At 30.3% G+C, this 15,440-nt stretch overlaps 1 protein-coding gene across 1 annotated transcript; it reads left to right on the top strand.

The window, feature by feature from the left end:
* Window positions 1-4,773: 4,773 nt before the first annotated feature.
* On the top strand, window positions 4,774-15,068 carry LOC143052662 (L-proline trans-4-hydroxylase-like). Its single transcript, XM_076225737.1, has 9 exons — window positions 4,774-4,830; window positions 6,483-6,564; window positions 7,483-7,573; window positions 8,107-8,217; window positions 8,670-8,761; window positions 8,940-9,030; window positions 9,932-10,061; window positions 13,950-14,101; window positions 14,785-15,068. Exons 1-9 carry the CDS (start codon window positions 4,803-4,805, stop codon window positions 14,896-14,898), a joined length of 891 nt encoding a protein of 296 aa, XP_076081852.1. The 5' UTR covers window positions 4,774-4,802; the 3' UTR covers window positions 14,899-15,068.
* The last annotated feature ends 372 nt before the right edge of the window (window positions 15,069-15,440 follow it).

Raw genomic sequence — 15,440 nt, 5'->3', positions numbered from 1 at the left:
GATATATGTATCATGTATTTGATCTTAGATGCCAGAATAATCGTCTCATCTATAATTGTCCAATTGTGACAAATTGAACGACTTTCATTCATATGTCTGTAAAAACATGCATCATTTGGAGTGCATGCTGATTAACCAGTATTTAAAAAGTACCTTAATTAGTCTTCTAAATCGATGTTCATGAGAATTGAACACCACTAATATATTATTGTCATAGTTCTATTAAAAAATGAAGTTTTTAAATTATTTAAATGTATATAATACCAATAATATTCCAATTTGTTATACACACAAGTACTATTGAATTGACAGTAGACGACAGAAAGCTTATAAAATTAGTAGAGTCACAAAAATACTGAACTCCGTGAAAAATTTTAAAACGGAAATTCCCTAATCAAATGACAAAATCAAAAGAGAAAACACGAATGGACAACAGCTGTCATATTCCTGAAAGAACGGTAATAATAAATCCATATAAACAAAGAAACCTGATAAGAGCCATTGAAACATAAATAAAGGCAACAGTAGTATACCGCTGTTCAAACTCATAAATCCATGGACAAAAAACAAAATCGGGGTAACAAACTAAAACTGAGGGAAACGCACCAAACATAAGAGGAGAACAACGACACAACACTACAATGTAACACACACAGAAACATAAACAAGATATCACATAGATAATAAAACAGGAAACAAGCATCCTATATCATTATACTCGAGTGGAAACAATATAAATTCACATATTCACGGATAAAAGATACAGATAACGGACATACCTTTGATTTAAGATTATTCGAAAAGTGTTATATTTCGATTGAAGGACATTTTCTTACAAAATCTGTTTTTCAAATATCCAAAGTTTCTTTGTTCCACTGATTATTTCAGTAACATGCTTATCGATATACACATATGAAAACCTTTTTTTTTAATTTCAATACACGTTGCATATGTATAAATATAACAAATCATCAAGTCATAGTAAATTATCAGGTCATGGATTTCCAGTTGGCAAATTTACCATAGACAAGTCTATATACCGATGATGCCTTTAGCGTCATAACATAACTTTTAAAATTTACCATTTGTAAGCCTCTTTTTTCATATGGACGAGTAGTCAGGTTTACTTCGTCTGGCTTTCCATCCCAAATATGTTTACAGCTTCGTGTTTCTAGATCTTTAAGATACTTTTCCAATCTAACTTAAAGATGATTCCCTTTACGTCGTTGTTATTCCTTAATTTTCGAGCCATAATTTCAAAAAGCCAAAACAAACAATAAAGCTGATAAAGGACAGCCTTGTCGGAATACACGTCAATTTGTGAAATATTCTGATACCAACCCATTTTTCAAGACACATGATTAAACGGGTGTATCCATAGTTTTATCCCACGTAATATATGTTTCACTACACTCAAAATGTTTCATAGTTCCGAGCATCAAATCCCCTTCTAACGAATCAAATGGTTTCGTAAAATCCATAAAAACAATTGCTCCCTCAATTTTGTATGATTCTGAGTAGTCTATTACATCTTATATTTGTCTCAGATTAAACCCAATGAGTCTAGTTGTAACATACCCGGTTTGATCCTCATTTATAATTGTTGGAAGTAACTTTTTTAAGCGTTGCGCAAGAACATCTGAGAAAATTTTAAAATCTATATCAAGAAGGGATATTGGGCGATAGTTTTCCAAAAGTAAAGGAGCCTTCTTTTTTAACATCAAAGTTTATATACTAGAACCTTGTAATATGAAAGACTGATTCTATCGTATCCTGTATTTAATACATTTACCAGTTGTTATACAGGTTTATTCCCCAAAAATATATAAATTTCTAACGTTAGTCCATCAAGACGTGGAGATTTATGTAATTTAATTTTAAAGATACTATGTGTGCATTCCTCCGCTGTAATTTTCCCATTGCATATTAGTTTATTATTTTCATAACTCTATTTTCTAATTGTTTTTTTTTTTAGTATACAATATTTTTTATAATAATCTTTTATTTTGTTTAAAAGTTTCTCTTGATCCGAAATTATTCACCCGATAGCTTACTTATCGATTTTTTTTTCTAACCCAAGGAAGTGTATGAATTATTTTTCACCGAACTCTTCCCATTTGTCTCTAGATCTCTCTTGATTTCCTTTCGCCTTTTCTTCATATTTCTCACTGAGCTCTTTTCCAAATTCATTTATTTCTTTTTCTATTTCATTGTTATCAATATTCGTCTCGTTCCTTAATTTTATTTCTTCTTCCAAGTCATTTCCAAAGTATATCTTGGTCCCAAAGTTAATTTTGCCTCATTTTTAACAATAAGTTCTTGTTTGTTTGAATTACTTTTTGTTCCCTACATTAAAAATTAAGAATAAGAGGGTACATTGTGTAATTATAGGGTATCCACTGTCATTAAACGTCTTGTGTGTCCTCCTTAATATAACAAATAGTAATCTGAAATGGTAATTGTAAATAACCAAGAACATGCACAAAGAGATAAAACGACTTAACTGTAGGATTTAAATGACTTAAACGAATATCCTTATTGCACAGTACAATTCTAATTGGTTAACTATCAAGTTAAGTTGAATGAATATTGGTTGCATGGACCGTATATTCGTATATATTTACATTCAATGTGTTATTAAATGCTTTGATAATTTTAGCCGAATTTCAACATAAGTCTTACTACAACGATAAACAAACTTTACGTACCTTTTATGAAATTCGATACAGTTCTTATACCTGTATATTGTTAAATATACTATATAAGGTACCCTTTATATATTATGATACGTTTTTTATCATCCACCTGTAAATCAAAGTGCATTGATATCTTGAACAATTATGACATTATCACGTTGTTGTCCACTTATCATTTGCCAAACTATTTTGTGTATGATGTGGGATTTCTTTAAGTTATAGTTAACAATATAATATTGCAATTACATTAATTGATATAATGATAAATCATATAGAGGCTACTGTCTGCACACAGGGTATTTATTCGACCCGATTCTTTTCCTCTCTTTTGTTACAATGAAACACAGTGGAAGAAAAGACAAAAGAAGCGATAAAAAACGATTCATCAAAACAACGTCTTTTTCTGCATCGGTTATCTTCCGTTTTTTTTCCAGACATTGCAAATACTGTAAAAATTATAATAACTGATCGAAACGAAAAACAGTAGTGTTTATTGTGAAAAAAAATATCATTTTAAGAGGTGTTCAGATCAAAGTGACCTCTAATATTGTCTAAAGTTTAAAATGGGTTCATTGTGTCTAGCCATCTGTATTCTAACATAAAGTCGTGCAGTAGAGATAATTATGAAATTATCAGTACCAATTGTAATACCAGATGCGCATTTCGACAAAACATGAAAATCATAACAATAATAAAAAAAAATCATATAGTTTCTACCGTTCATGTATTTCACTTTCATTCTTTTATTTAAAAGGAGCTGTTATATGGAAAAATAACATAAAACATGATAGATTACACTCCATCTTTATTTCTTAATTCTAGAAGGAAATGTAGCTATTTTATGTTACTTAAAACGATAAAAGATAGGCTTAACCTTTGGCGTAGATTTTACATTTACCTTATAATCATAGATAACCTTTACCTGTATGTACATATGAAAGATAATAATGTAACAAATGGACACCATATAGATAATCTAGGTAAGATTTATAGTTAATTTCGACTGGTAATTGAATGTATAGCATTGCGCATAATAATATTTATGAATTTAAATAGTATAGTTTAATATTATTCACGGTGTATATACGTACATTTATAGTCGTGCTATATCGATGATTATGCTTATCAGACATACTTGAATTAAATTTCTGATAAATTTTGGAACTATTTATACCCATTTTGTTTAAATGAAATAAACATCAACATCCATTACCCAACTTAGATTGAACACTCTGATAATCAGCAAATAATATCCAATTTTACCATTTTCAATTTTCATCAACTAGCTACATGTATATAGTCATGTATCTATGTTGTCTATCAGCACTATTATTTGCGGTTTGTCTATTTTAGCCATGGTGTTGTCAGTTTATTTTCAATCTTTGAGTTTATATAGTATCTTTCGTCCCTCATTTACATCTCCTAGATTTTATTTTAAATGGCATTATAAATGAGTGTCAAGAAAGTTTGGTTTAATTTGATTTAAATTTTTAAACCAACACTGTTGCTCTAGATAAATGTATTACTGTTTAGTTATACTATTATTTCAATTTTATATAAATTGCGGTAGATTTATTTAAAAATTGAACACTTTCTTAGAGCTCCATGCAATTTATTTTGTATAGTAAGGTAATTTGTAAAAAAAATAGTTTAAAAGCAAACATTGTCGTCCAAAAACAACGCATTCGTATTATCACCGTATAAGAAAAATCTTATTTCCTTCTTAATCTGTGTTGTTTAGGTTATAAAAAAAAATAATCCATAAAACTGTAGACTTATCAGAATATAATTATCTTAATGGTTTTTTTTAAAAGGAGGAGAGAGTGCAACATGAATTAAACACCGTCAACGGATTACATTCAACATGTGCAATTGTATTTAAGTGTTAAGCAGAAATATATATAAAAAGATTAGTTAAAAACACACACTGTCGTTGAAAAAAGACGCGATTGAATATCCACCATGTTAGAAACTTCTTGAGTAATTCAAAATGTGTAAATAAAACAATTAAGTATATTTGCTACATCAAGAAAAATTTCAAAGAATTGTACACCAATCGGAATACAATTGTTGTAATATTTTTTTTAAAGGGAAAAGGGCCACATAATGTCGAGGGAGTGTGACTTAAATGGAGGTAAGCGCCATTTTGCGATAAAATAACACTTATATCTAAGTACCACAGTAAACGATCTATCTTACTGTCGAGCAAATGTTGCCTTGGACAATTAAAAAGCTATTGCCATTAGTCTTATACAAATATGTTTGGGAATTAGAAAAAAAACCAGAGACGTTGGCTTCAGCATTTTTTCCAAATGTCACACAATGTGCTGCGAGGTACAATATAACCAATAAATAAAGCACGTTAAATGTCTTAACAGGTTTTAACTGAAATGTTTACTTTAAGCATAATTGTGAAAAATAGGATCGACAGCGTAATCACTTTTCGATTTAGTTAAATTAGCAAACATTACACATTATATGTGTGATAGCGATTCGAGTGATGATAATCAGTGATAGCGATGCTTTGAATTGTTAGTAGCACAACATCACAATTATTCGTTAAAATATGATACTACAATCATTCTGGTGTATTGTAAAAAAAAACGAAGTTATAACGTATGTAATATTGTAGCAAACGGGACATTCAATCGCACAAGTCGACAACAAACGTATCCATCATCTCCTTATTGTATAAAGACTTTGTAAACATATTATATTACAGCAGCACACATATTTGTTTAAGCATAATACTTTTCAACGAAACACATAAGAATAGCTTGTGGTATTTATAATAAATTAACGAGTAAATCAATCAATATGAAAATACGCTTCATGTTAACAACTTATGTGATACTTCAGAAATTCCTGGGGCCTGGTTTTCGAAAGTATCAGAAGATATGTCATAGGATATATCTTAGGACATATTTTATTATCATCTTATGACTATCATTTGACATGTCATAGGATGTAAATCAAATCTGTCTTAAGAGAGTCATAGCTTTGATGCTCTTATGACTGTCATAAGTGAACATTATTTTCTATTATTTTAGATAATAATTAAAAAGTGATCAATGTAAAATTAAAAATTAAAAGTATGAATACAAAATTATATTGGTTATTTCCATTCTTATTATTTACGAATATTTTATTTTTTTCATTATAATGAATATGAAATTTCATAATAAAAGAAATTGAATAGCAGTTGATAATTTGTTTAAATTTATTTTGTAATATATAATAAATCTTGAACTTCGCTTTCGAGTATTATCATACATGCATTGTTATTTAACTGTGAATACTTTTTAGATTCTCGTACCCACTTAACAAAATGCCTGTGCATTATGAATTAAAATTTTAGCTGATAAGCATAATACCATCATAAGTCATGTTTCGAGGGGTCTTAAGATTATGACAAAAGTTATGATAAATCGTAACTTGGGACACTTTGGAAAACATATCTTACGACTATGACATGTCATAAGACCATCATATGATATGTCTTAGTCATAAGATACTTTCGAAAACCAGGCCCCTGGATATTAATATTAACAAAACGAGTGATAAATGTTAGGGCAAATACTGCCCCATCGGAACACTTATGGTCACGTATTTAAGTTGATTTTGTAGTTTCTGTCTTTAGTTCTGTATGATGTATTTGGTTGACTGTTGTTTTTCCTTTTCACTTATAGTATAAATAGTCCCTGTCTAACGCTTTTGTTTTGACATTATTGATTTTTTTTGTTCTTCTTCGTGTATCATGTCTAATATTTTTTTCTGTTATTTAAGTCTATCAGTTTAATGGAGATACATTTCAAGTGACACCAGAAGTGAAAACAGATTTTGAAAAGTATGGATATATCGTAATCAGGTATGTTGACGTAAAACCATACAAATTATAAATAGTTGTTGTAGTATAAGGTGTCATAAAGAAGAAATTTTGGGATATCGCTTGAAATCACACATTACATGCAACACAAGACGTGGGAAGGTGCGATAGTTAGAAAACCAGGTTTAATACATCATTTTCTACATACCAAAATGTCTGTACCATGTCAAGAGTATGACAGTTGTTTCCTCTTGTTTGTTGTGTTTGAACTTTGGATTGTGTCATATTATTAAAGACTTTCCGAGTAAAATGAGTTCGGTAATTTTTTTTAAATGTTTTTGTCTTTAAAATGGACCTTAAAAATTACCAAAGGAATGTCGTTATTTCGTTCCAAATTGCAAATAAAGGCAATTAACATAATTAAGCAGTTTTTCGTCCATATCATTATGCCTTGCACAGCGATATAAATGGGCTTTGCATTCATGATGGAAACAGTTGACACACCAAAATCAACAGAGAAATATTGCTGTGTAGTTTACAGAAGTGAATTTCAAATATGTATTTTATGTAACAAATATGTTCATGAGGTGAAAAACTTGAACAGTCAGTGAATAAACTCACCAAATTAAATATACCAGGATTGAAATTTAATACGTCAGACACATATTTTGTTTCGATGAACCATTCTCCAATAATGTTCTTAGACAAAAGCAAAACTTAAAAAAGCTAAATTAAAAACCAAGTAGAAGAGCCTTGGTCATTCGTTATTCTTAATATTATTTTACAAGATATAGCTTAGGTTATCTATTCCTCAGGTAAAAAGATCTGTTTTTTTTTCATTACTAGGCTATAAGTCAATATACTATCTAAATTACAGATAAATATCTGCAATCAACTCAAAAAGCTGTGTTAATTATTTTGCACGTTTATACATGTTTGATTTTGATTTTTATTATTTAGAAATGTCTTAGATGCAACAGAAGTAGAAAAACTTATCAAAGAGTTTAAAGATCCATCTACTTCAGAGCTTTTAAACAATAATAAAGTTCAGGTAAAGTTGTCATAATAATTAAACAGTATTAACAACGAAACATAGAATGCAATCCAGTAAAAAAAGTGTACATGCATGACACTTAAATTTAATGCTTAATCATGTAGTTTGTTTAATTTCTAAATTCAACCATGTTAAGTAAAGAATATATTAATATGTAATTTTTATCTGTTATCAACGACACATCCGAAATTAAGGCTTACAACGAAATTCAAATTACTTCATTTGATTAGAAGATGTCAACATGTATTTTTAATTGTATTGCATATGTTTGGCTCTCTGAATAATAAGGTACGAGCCTCTCGCTAAAAATGGTATTCATACGAAAGGTGTATTTATTCAAATTTTTGTTATTCGTATATAGATTGATTCAATAATTTAAAATATAAGTGCAATTGAAATTGGACAATTGAATAATAGAACATATTGCAAAACCACCGAGTCGATTTGTAAATCAATCAGATACGTCCTTGTATTTGGCTTTCAGAACATGAAGTTCTATCAAATCAAAGCCCCCTACATGTATATTAAAGGTTTCTGATTGTCAAGGTCGAGAAGCAAAATTGACCATATGGGGACATCCGGGTAATGACGTCAGTGGAATGGTCAGTAGATCGGAAAAAGTAGCCGGGACATGCCAACAGGTATACATCTATAAATTAGTGTAATGCTTACACCAATAGATTAACATCGTATATAATGTACTAATATAAATATATTTTAATTACAGTTTGGCCCTCAGTTGCAAACTCTAAGATACACCGAACTGGAACATCAGTTGATTTAAAATTTGTAATTTTTGAAGAAACCACTTGCAATTCTAAACATTGTTTGAGAAATCAAATAAAACATATCAGAATGTAACAATTTAAAGTTTTTTAAAGATTTGTAAAAAAACTATACTTTCTCTTAATCAAGAATAAACGCAAACACACTTTAACATAATATTTATGGTATCGGTATATCGGCTAGGAAAATGTTTGTTCCAATTTGAAACACCGACTTAACTGGTGCCAATGATAGCTTGAATTTGCAAAATATTTTAATATATCATTTTTGATACAAAACTTTTCCCTTATTCAAACATTTTATTTAGTTACTTGGAGACGAAGTGTACCACTATCATGGAAAGTTAGTAACCAAAGAGCCGTTTACAGGAGGAGCTCATTTGTGGCATCAAGATTATGGGTATGCAATATACTTTTTATCTCACCCTTTTGTACAGCAACGCATAGTGATATGTTAAAGAGGACATTTCTATAATAATTATGTATGTTTACCGAAATGATTAATGATAAATTACATTACTCAAACAAGTAACAGGTGTTTACCTTTTTTGTTATATTCAACAAACTTGTTTTTACAGGTATTGGTATATAAATGAGTTTTTGGAGCCAAATATGATGACGGTATTTATAGCCTTGGATAAATGTGAGAAAACAAACGGATGTTTACAGGTAATCATATTTAGACAAAAATGTTTTTTTTTTTATTACTCGTAGCAGTTCGTTAGATTAAGCTGGATAATGGATTAATACAACAAACATCATTATCGTCATCAATGCTTAAGTGAATAACACAATACAGCATGATTTTTTTTCGTCTTTATAGGACTATACACAGAACTTGTATACTTGAATTTGAGTTTAAAGGCGGCCCATTTTGATATTTTTATTTCAAAGACAAAAAATGATGTTTCAAAACATGTTTTAATGGTTTTCGTTTTTCTGTCAATGCACATGTACAAGTATCTATGATACACCCAGTACACTGTATTGCCATATGAATGTCTTCAATACGGATATATCAATATAAGTTGTGATCGTACAAGAAAGTTTTTACATGGGAAATATTGGCACCAGAAACATTGTATTCTGAAATAAGAATATCAAGTAAAGTTAAGAATAAAGAACATTTCCTTGACCTTTCTCACTTTATATCACATTGTTTAATAGAAATAACTCCCATAAAATTTCATGCAATATCCTTTTGTTTGAATATACGACCATTTGTGAAAAACGTTAGTTGATAGTATAACGGTTTTAGAGAACAGACAATTACAAGAAAAAGGGACGCGGGGAGATAACTCCTACATGTATTTAGAACAGGAGTCCGATTACAGATGATGCACGAGAAACTCCACATCTCTAAGAATTGAATGGCAAACATTTCTTCCATTATGTCAGGAAACTTAAAAACAGAAAATAACAGACGGCAGATGAAAAAAAAATCATCATTTCAACAGAAAAATGTTTTCCCACAATAACAGGATGAGCATATGTCATATTAATACACTATGATATAACTACCATGTTGGCTTTTGTTTTTTGAATAACGTAGCCTATTTTTTGGTGACAGATAATAGAAGGCTCTCACAAATGCGGACGTCTAGATCACAAATTAGAAGGGCAACTGACTGTCAGTGATCCGTCAAGACTTGATAAAATAATGGACCGTTTTCCGATGAAATACTGCTTACTAAATCCAGGTGAAATATCATCTTATTATTTAATGTAGAATGAACATGATTAGTATCATAACTAGAACAAACATATATACACTTGCAAAACTAATACGCAACGCATGTGCTTTGGTTTGCGACGAAAACATTGACCTATCGTATTCGTAAAGACCAACATTTGAAATATAATGCTAGTTACTCTTGTATGAAGTAACCAAGGTATGATAAGAGGCGTTTTTGGCCCCCTTCCCAAATAAGTTTTTATATACATCATTGATAGCCTTAGTGTAGAAACTATTCAAAACTATAATTTTTTTATGTTCCGATGAAAGGAAGGTTGCCTAGCAACGGTTTTAATAAATAGCCAAATTATCACGTATGCATTGTTTTCTCATTACACACTAGCATAATTCAAAATAGTATTGTTTGTTTAACAATAACTTGAGTTTGCAAATGAAAAGTCACTTCAATTTCAGTGTAAAATAATGCTTAGCAACAACCTAGCAACAAAACTTTTGCCTAGCAACGGTTCAAAAATATGTATTTTCGGCCATACGAGGTACAAATATAGCAACATTTAAAGATTTAGCTACTGTAAATGATTATTCTTTCATATATGATGTCTGAGTCATCATTTTTTTCTCGAGAAAAGCAAATTGACGATAGCAACCTAAAAGTTGCTCAGCAAGAGCCGAAAAAGATAAAAAATAAATTGAACTACAACAAAAACCTTTTGATTTTTGATTTTTAATTGTAGAAATTAGAGTAAAATCAGGTTAGATTGGTTACTTCATACAAGAGTAACTAGCAGTAAGAAATGAGAGTAGGTCAATTGTATGTCATGCTGATAAAAAGATTAGCAACCAAAATAGTGCTTAGCAACGGTTAAATAACGTTGTTTTTTTTTGGATACCGAAGTAGGTTTTTGGCATCATTATTATATCTTGATGAAGTAAATGTTAAATCATATGCTGTAACCAAAAACAGGGTGGACGAATTAACGGAAGAACGATCAGACGGACGCACAGACCAGAAAACATAATGCCCATAAATAGGACATAAAAAACCTTTAAATTATATAAGAAACGGCACACTTGTAATTCATAAATAATAGTGGAGTTATGAATATAGCATTTCACATTTACATTATGATTACCGGGACATTAAATAACTCAACTGGATAACTTTTTAACACTTAACATAATATTTTAAAGAAAGTAATACTGAAAACAAAGTTCAAAGTTTTCGATGAGGTCGGGGTTTAAGACGTTAAAAACACTCATAAAGATATGTAGACGAAAAAAACATGAACATCTTCAAGCTTCTCTAAAACAATCATTATTTCTACATTATATATCCTGAAATTAGCACATTGATCGCCAGTGTATAGTATCATGTGCAATCATACCACATCTCCTTATCTTATCCAAAATGTTATGCTTTTTTTTAATGAAACAGTTATTGGTAATTAGTATTTCATGAAACCCCAAAACATTTGAATTTGATTCGAAACGTATACATACTTCATTAAAGGGTCTCGGGGGCCGAGTGGTCTAAGTAGTTACTTTTGTAATCACGAGACAGTCAACACTGACGTTGAGAGTTCGATCCCCGCTCGTGCGGGTGAACTCGGTTTTAACCTTAATTTCTCTTTTCAATGTTTATCTATTTATTATTTTCATTCTGAATGTCTTCACTTGCAAGACTGAATGTCCAGCCAAAAGGTTTCAACTTTCAAGATTTACAGCCGATTTCATTGAGGGTGTAGCCAAAGGTAACATCTTTGGTAACTTGCGTGTTAGCTGAACCGTGAATCATTATTATGTCAGGTTCAGTACCCTCCTTTCGAAGAAGAATAGTCCATTAGACAGATAGATTGGTAATCTGCTGGACTAGTATATTCTTTAAGGAAAGTAGTTAACCTGACCTAACAATGACTTCACGGTTCATCTAACAAGCAACAGACTTCAGGCTCAATGAAATCAGCTGTAGAAGTCACCAAGTTCAACCTTTCCGGTATTGCATAAATATTTGAAATTAATAAAAAAAAATCTTATTTATTGCATAAGAGACATTAAATAATTCAATAATATATATAGCAAGTGAGAGGTAAAATAAGTTCAACTACCGTTAACGTTTGTGGTGAATATTCAACAACTACCCTAATTGTTTTTAAGTAGCAAGAAGTATAGACAAAGTCCAAAAACATGACATTTTTAGAGTATTTGGAGAATAGTAAAAATCCGGTGGCAATGCATGCTTCAATTATGTGTACAATAAACCAATTAGATATTAAAGCTGTATCTCAAAAACTGTTCAATTTGTATTTATGCAAGTAAAATATGTTAAAAGTAATTTCGCTATAGCATGTTTTATTTGACAACCCAAATAGGAGCTGAGTCAATTGAATGCTACATGTGTACTTTTATTTTATGATTACAGCTTGTCAAAAGAGTGCTCTGACACATATATAAGAAAAATCATTAGTGTATCGATATATGAATAGGCTAGAAATACATAATTTACAGTATCGTATAAGTGTAGTTAACTTAATTTCAGTATCAACTGCTCTTTACATGGAATTATGTTTATAATTACATATCATACTTTGGATTTAATAACTGCACATGCATAGCGCATTAGTCTAGTACAGCAGTTCTTTTTAACATTCTTAATTGTCTAATCATATATCCAATATATTATGGGCAGTGCACATTTTGTTTTTCTTTTACAAAAATGCACATTTGAAGGCTTTGATGACCTATCTCTTCCGTCATTCGTTAATATATCTATTAATAAATAACTTGATCTATTTTTCTGTAGATGGTTTAAAGGAAAACTTCAAAGTGCAAAATACATAAGTTTTGAGGAAATAATTTTCTTCAAAACTACAAAAAGAGTTTCAATATATTGAGAACTTATTATAAAATTCATTTGTAAGATTTCGTTGAATATTTGAAAATAATAATGAATAAAAATTAATTCACCATATTTCAAGGGACACAACTCTGTATTTGGCTGCACAGTGTTAGACTATTTTGATCATTGTGGGTCTAATTTCACGTACAAAATATTTCTTTAACATGTTTAAGAGATAGACATAAATTGATTACTGGATACGACGTAAAACTATCTGTACGTGATATTCTGATCAATTATGGTTCCCGGAATAATTTCGTACCCGTGCCGTTCACTTCGACGTATTATGATGACTTGTCAAAATTGTAAACAATCGGATTAAATTCAAATTTTTAGACATGAGCGCCAACGTAGACCACCATGATTTTTCATTATGTGAAAGATACACAAGAGTACAGTTGATAGTTGAAAATTTCAAGATGGTCTACGTTGGCGCTGATGTCAAATTTCGTCTCCGAACATGACGAAATAGTAGATTTGTTTAGACTTTTCGTCGTTTAAGCCTTTTCAAGGTCTTAGTTTGAACATATTTGAATACATAACACCTAAAAATAAGATTCTACATGGACGAGTAGATACTGCAGTTCATTACACAGGCGGGATTGGTTTCAACTTCAAAGTTTAAAAATTCTGGAAAAAGGGGGGCCAGGAACGGCCCTTATCATACCTTGTCCTTTCTAATGAAAAAAAAAATGTTTCAATTGTTGATGATTTTTTGGCACACTCGAGCATCCTTGAAAACAAATGTCTTTCTTCTCTCTTATGCATAGTTATATAAAAAATACAAACAAAAATACATTAGAAGCAAATCATTGATTGCAGCTGGAAAAGTAAGCTGAGTGTTTGAGACGCTTTTTATGTGTTTTGCTCTAAGAAAATAGGGACATGATATAGATATACAATGCAAACTTACATTAAGTGTAAAAGCATATCAGTGATATGTAAAATATTAGTTATTGTGTTTAAATTTTCTTAAACCATGGTTATTTTTTTAAGGAGACGCTCTATTTTTTCATTGCAACCTATTGCACTGTAGCGGACAGAACAGTAGTGCAAACAGACGATGGGCTTTATTGACAGCATACAACACTGTGTCCAACCAATCTTGTAAACCACACCATCATCCACAATATCAACGTTTAGAAAAAGTATGTTTTATTTTGTGTATTCTTCGGTACGAACTTGCCCCTTTTTAGGTTAATCGGGTATCTTTCCCGTGCTTTCCATTTAGCATGTTTCGAACACACATTTGTTGTTTGTATGTATTTTACCTATTATCGTCCAAAAAACAATGAAAACCTCTAGCATCAAGGTAAGATAACTAAATTGCATGAGGTAAAAAAAAGGACAGTGACTATCTATGTGTATTGCAAGTATTATAGCATTGAATCCTCAACGATTCAACTTTGGTTTTTAAAAAAAGGTCAATTAAAACCGGTGAATATCATTTGATACTTGGCCATGAAACATAATGCGCATGCGTCGAGAAAAAAAAATTCCATTTTACTAAACATATTTGACAGGAATAATGTATGTCAAAACCCAACGCCATATGTTTTAAAAAGTATACAATTTCTACGTATCTACACGATTTTTTTATCATTTTCCAAAAAATGGCTATTTATGTAAAATATTAACGTTAAATACGTAAAACTATGCCAACAATGGTCCTCTGTCACAAGCTTTTAAATTTCATCAATTTGTCTGAAACAATGGACTCACTATTCTGGTCAAATATAGTCTTTACCTAACTTTTTCCTTTCGTGATTTAATTTCCTATCATTTTGTAATTTTGTGAATTACTAATGTAAAAACTTTACTTATTTTTTAGGTACCAAACACTGCAATAAAGTCATGTGACAAATTTACAGATTTTGCGGATAAACGGATCCTAGTTCCGAAGACACTGGATTCTAAGCAAGTCATTAAAAAAACAACAACATAGCACTTATATCATAACAGAGGGACATAGTGTTTTACTTCATTTTATGTAGAATAAACCTGGAAGGAAAATGGAAAAAATATTAACGCATAACAATTATACCTAAAGTAATACAGTTATATTGAATTATTCGAAAAGAAAGTTGTACACATTATTAAAAGTAAGTTCCTGAATTGCACGATTTCAACTTACACATTGATCATTCTTTGCCACGTATTATGGCATCAAAACTTCGTTACTGTCATTCAGGAGGAAATGTCGGTCTTGGTTTGGTTTATGTTTCTTATGTTGTATTGTGTTTTGTCGCCTTTTTTTTGCCATGGTTTTGATTTAGTTTGCTTTTCCTTTTTGGTATTTGATAACATCCGATTTATAAATACTTTAGTCTTTTTTTATAAGCATTTTAAATTTGAATAATTCTTAAAAGACACTCACAAGAAAGGAGAAAATACTTATTTTATTGATCGTGTTGTATATTGCAATTCATACGATATTCTAGTGATTGTGTTTTAATGATAAAAGGTTGCTGCTAAAAAAGACAATTT

The sequence above is a fragment of the Mytilus galloprovincialis genome, chromosome 11, assembly GCF_965363235.1.
Source record: "Mytilus galloprovincialis chromosome 11, xbMytGall1.hap1.1, whole genome shotgun sequence".
NCBI classification, from domain to species: domain Eukaryota; kingdom Metazoa; phylum Mollusca; class Bivalvia; order Mytilida; family Mytilidae; genus Mytilus; species Mytilus galloprovincialis.
The sequence above is the reverse complement of the archived record's forward strand: the minus strand, read 5'-3'. Positions and strand labels throughout refer to the sequence as shown.

What these genes read in the sequence shown, in the direction of transcription:
- LOC143052662 (XM_076225737.1), top strand. Translation starts at nt 4,803, where the DNA reads ATGTCGAGGGAGTGTGACTTAAATGGAG. An exon ending in TAAACAATAATAAAGTTCAG is followed by an intron (nt 7,574 to 8,106) that starts GTAAAGTTGTCA and finishes TGTATATTAAAG; the next exon opens with GTTTCTGATTGTCAAGGTCG. An exon ending in TAGCCGGGACATGCCAACAG is followed by an intron (nt 8,218 to 8,669) that starts GTATACATCTAT and finishes CATTTTATTTAG; the next exon opens with TTACTTGGAGACGAAGTGTA.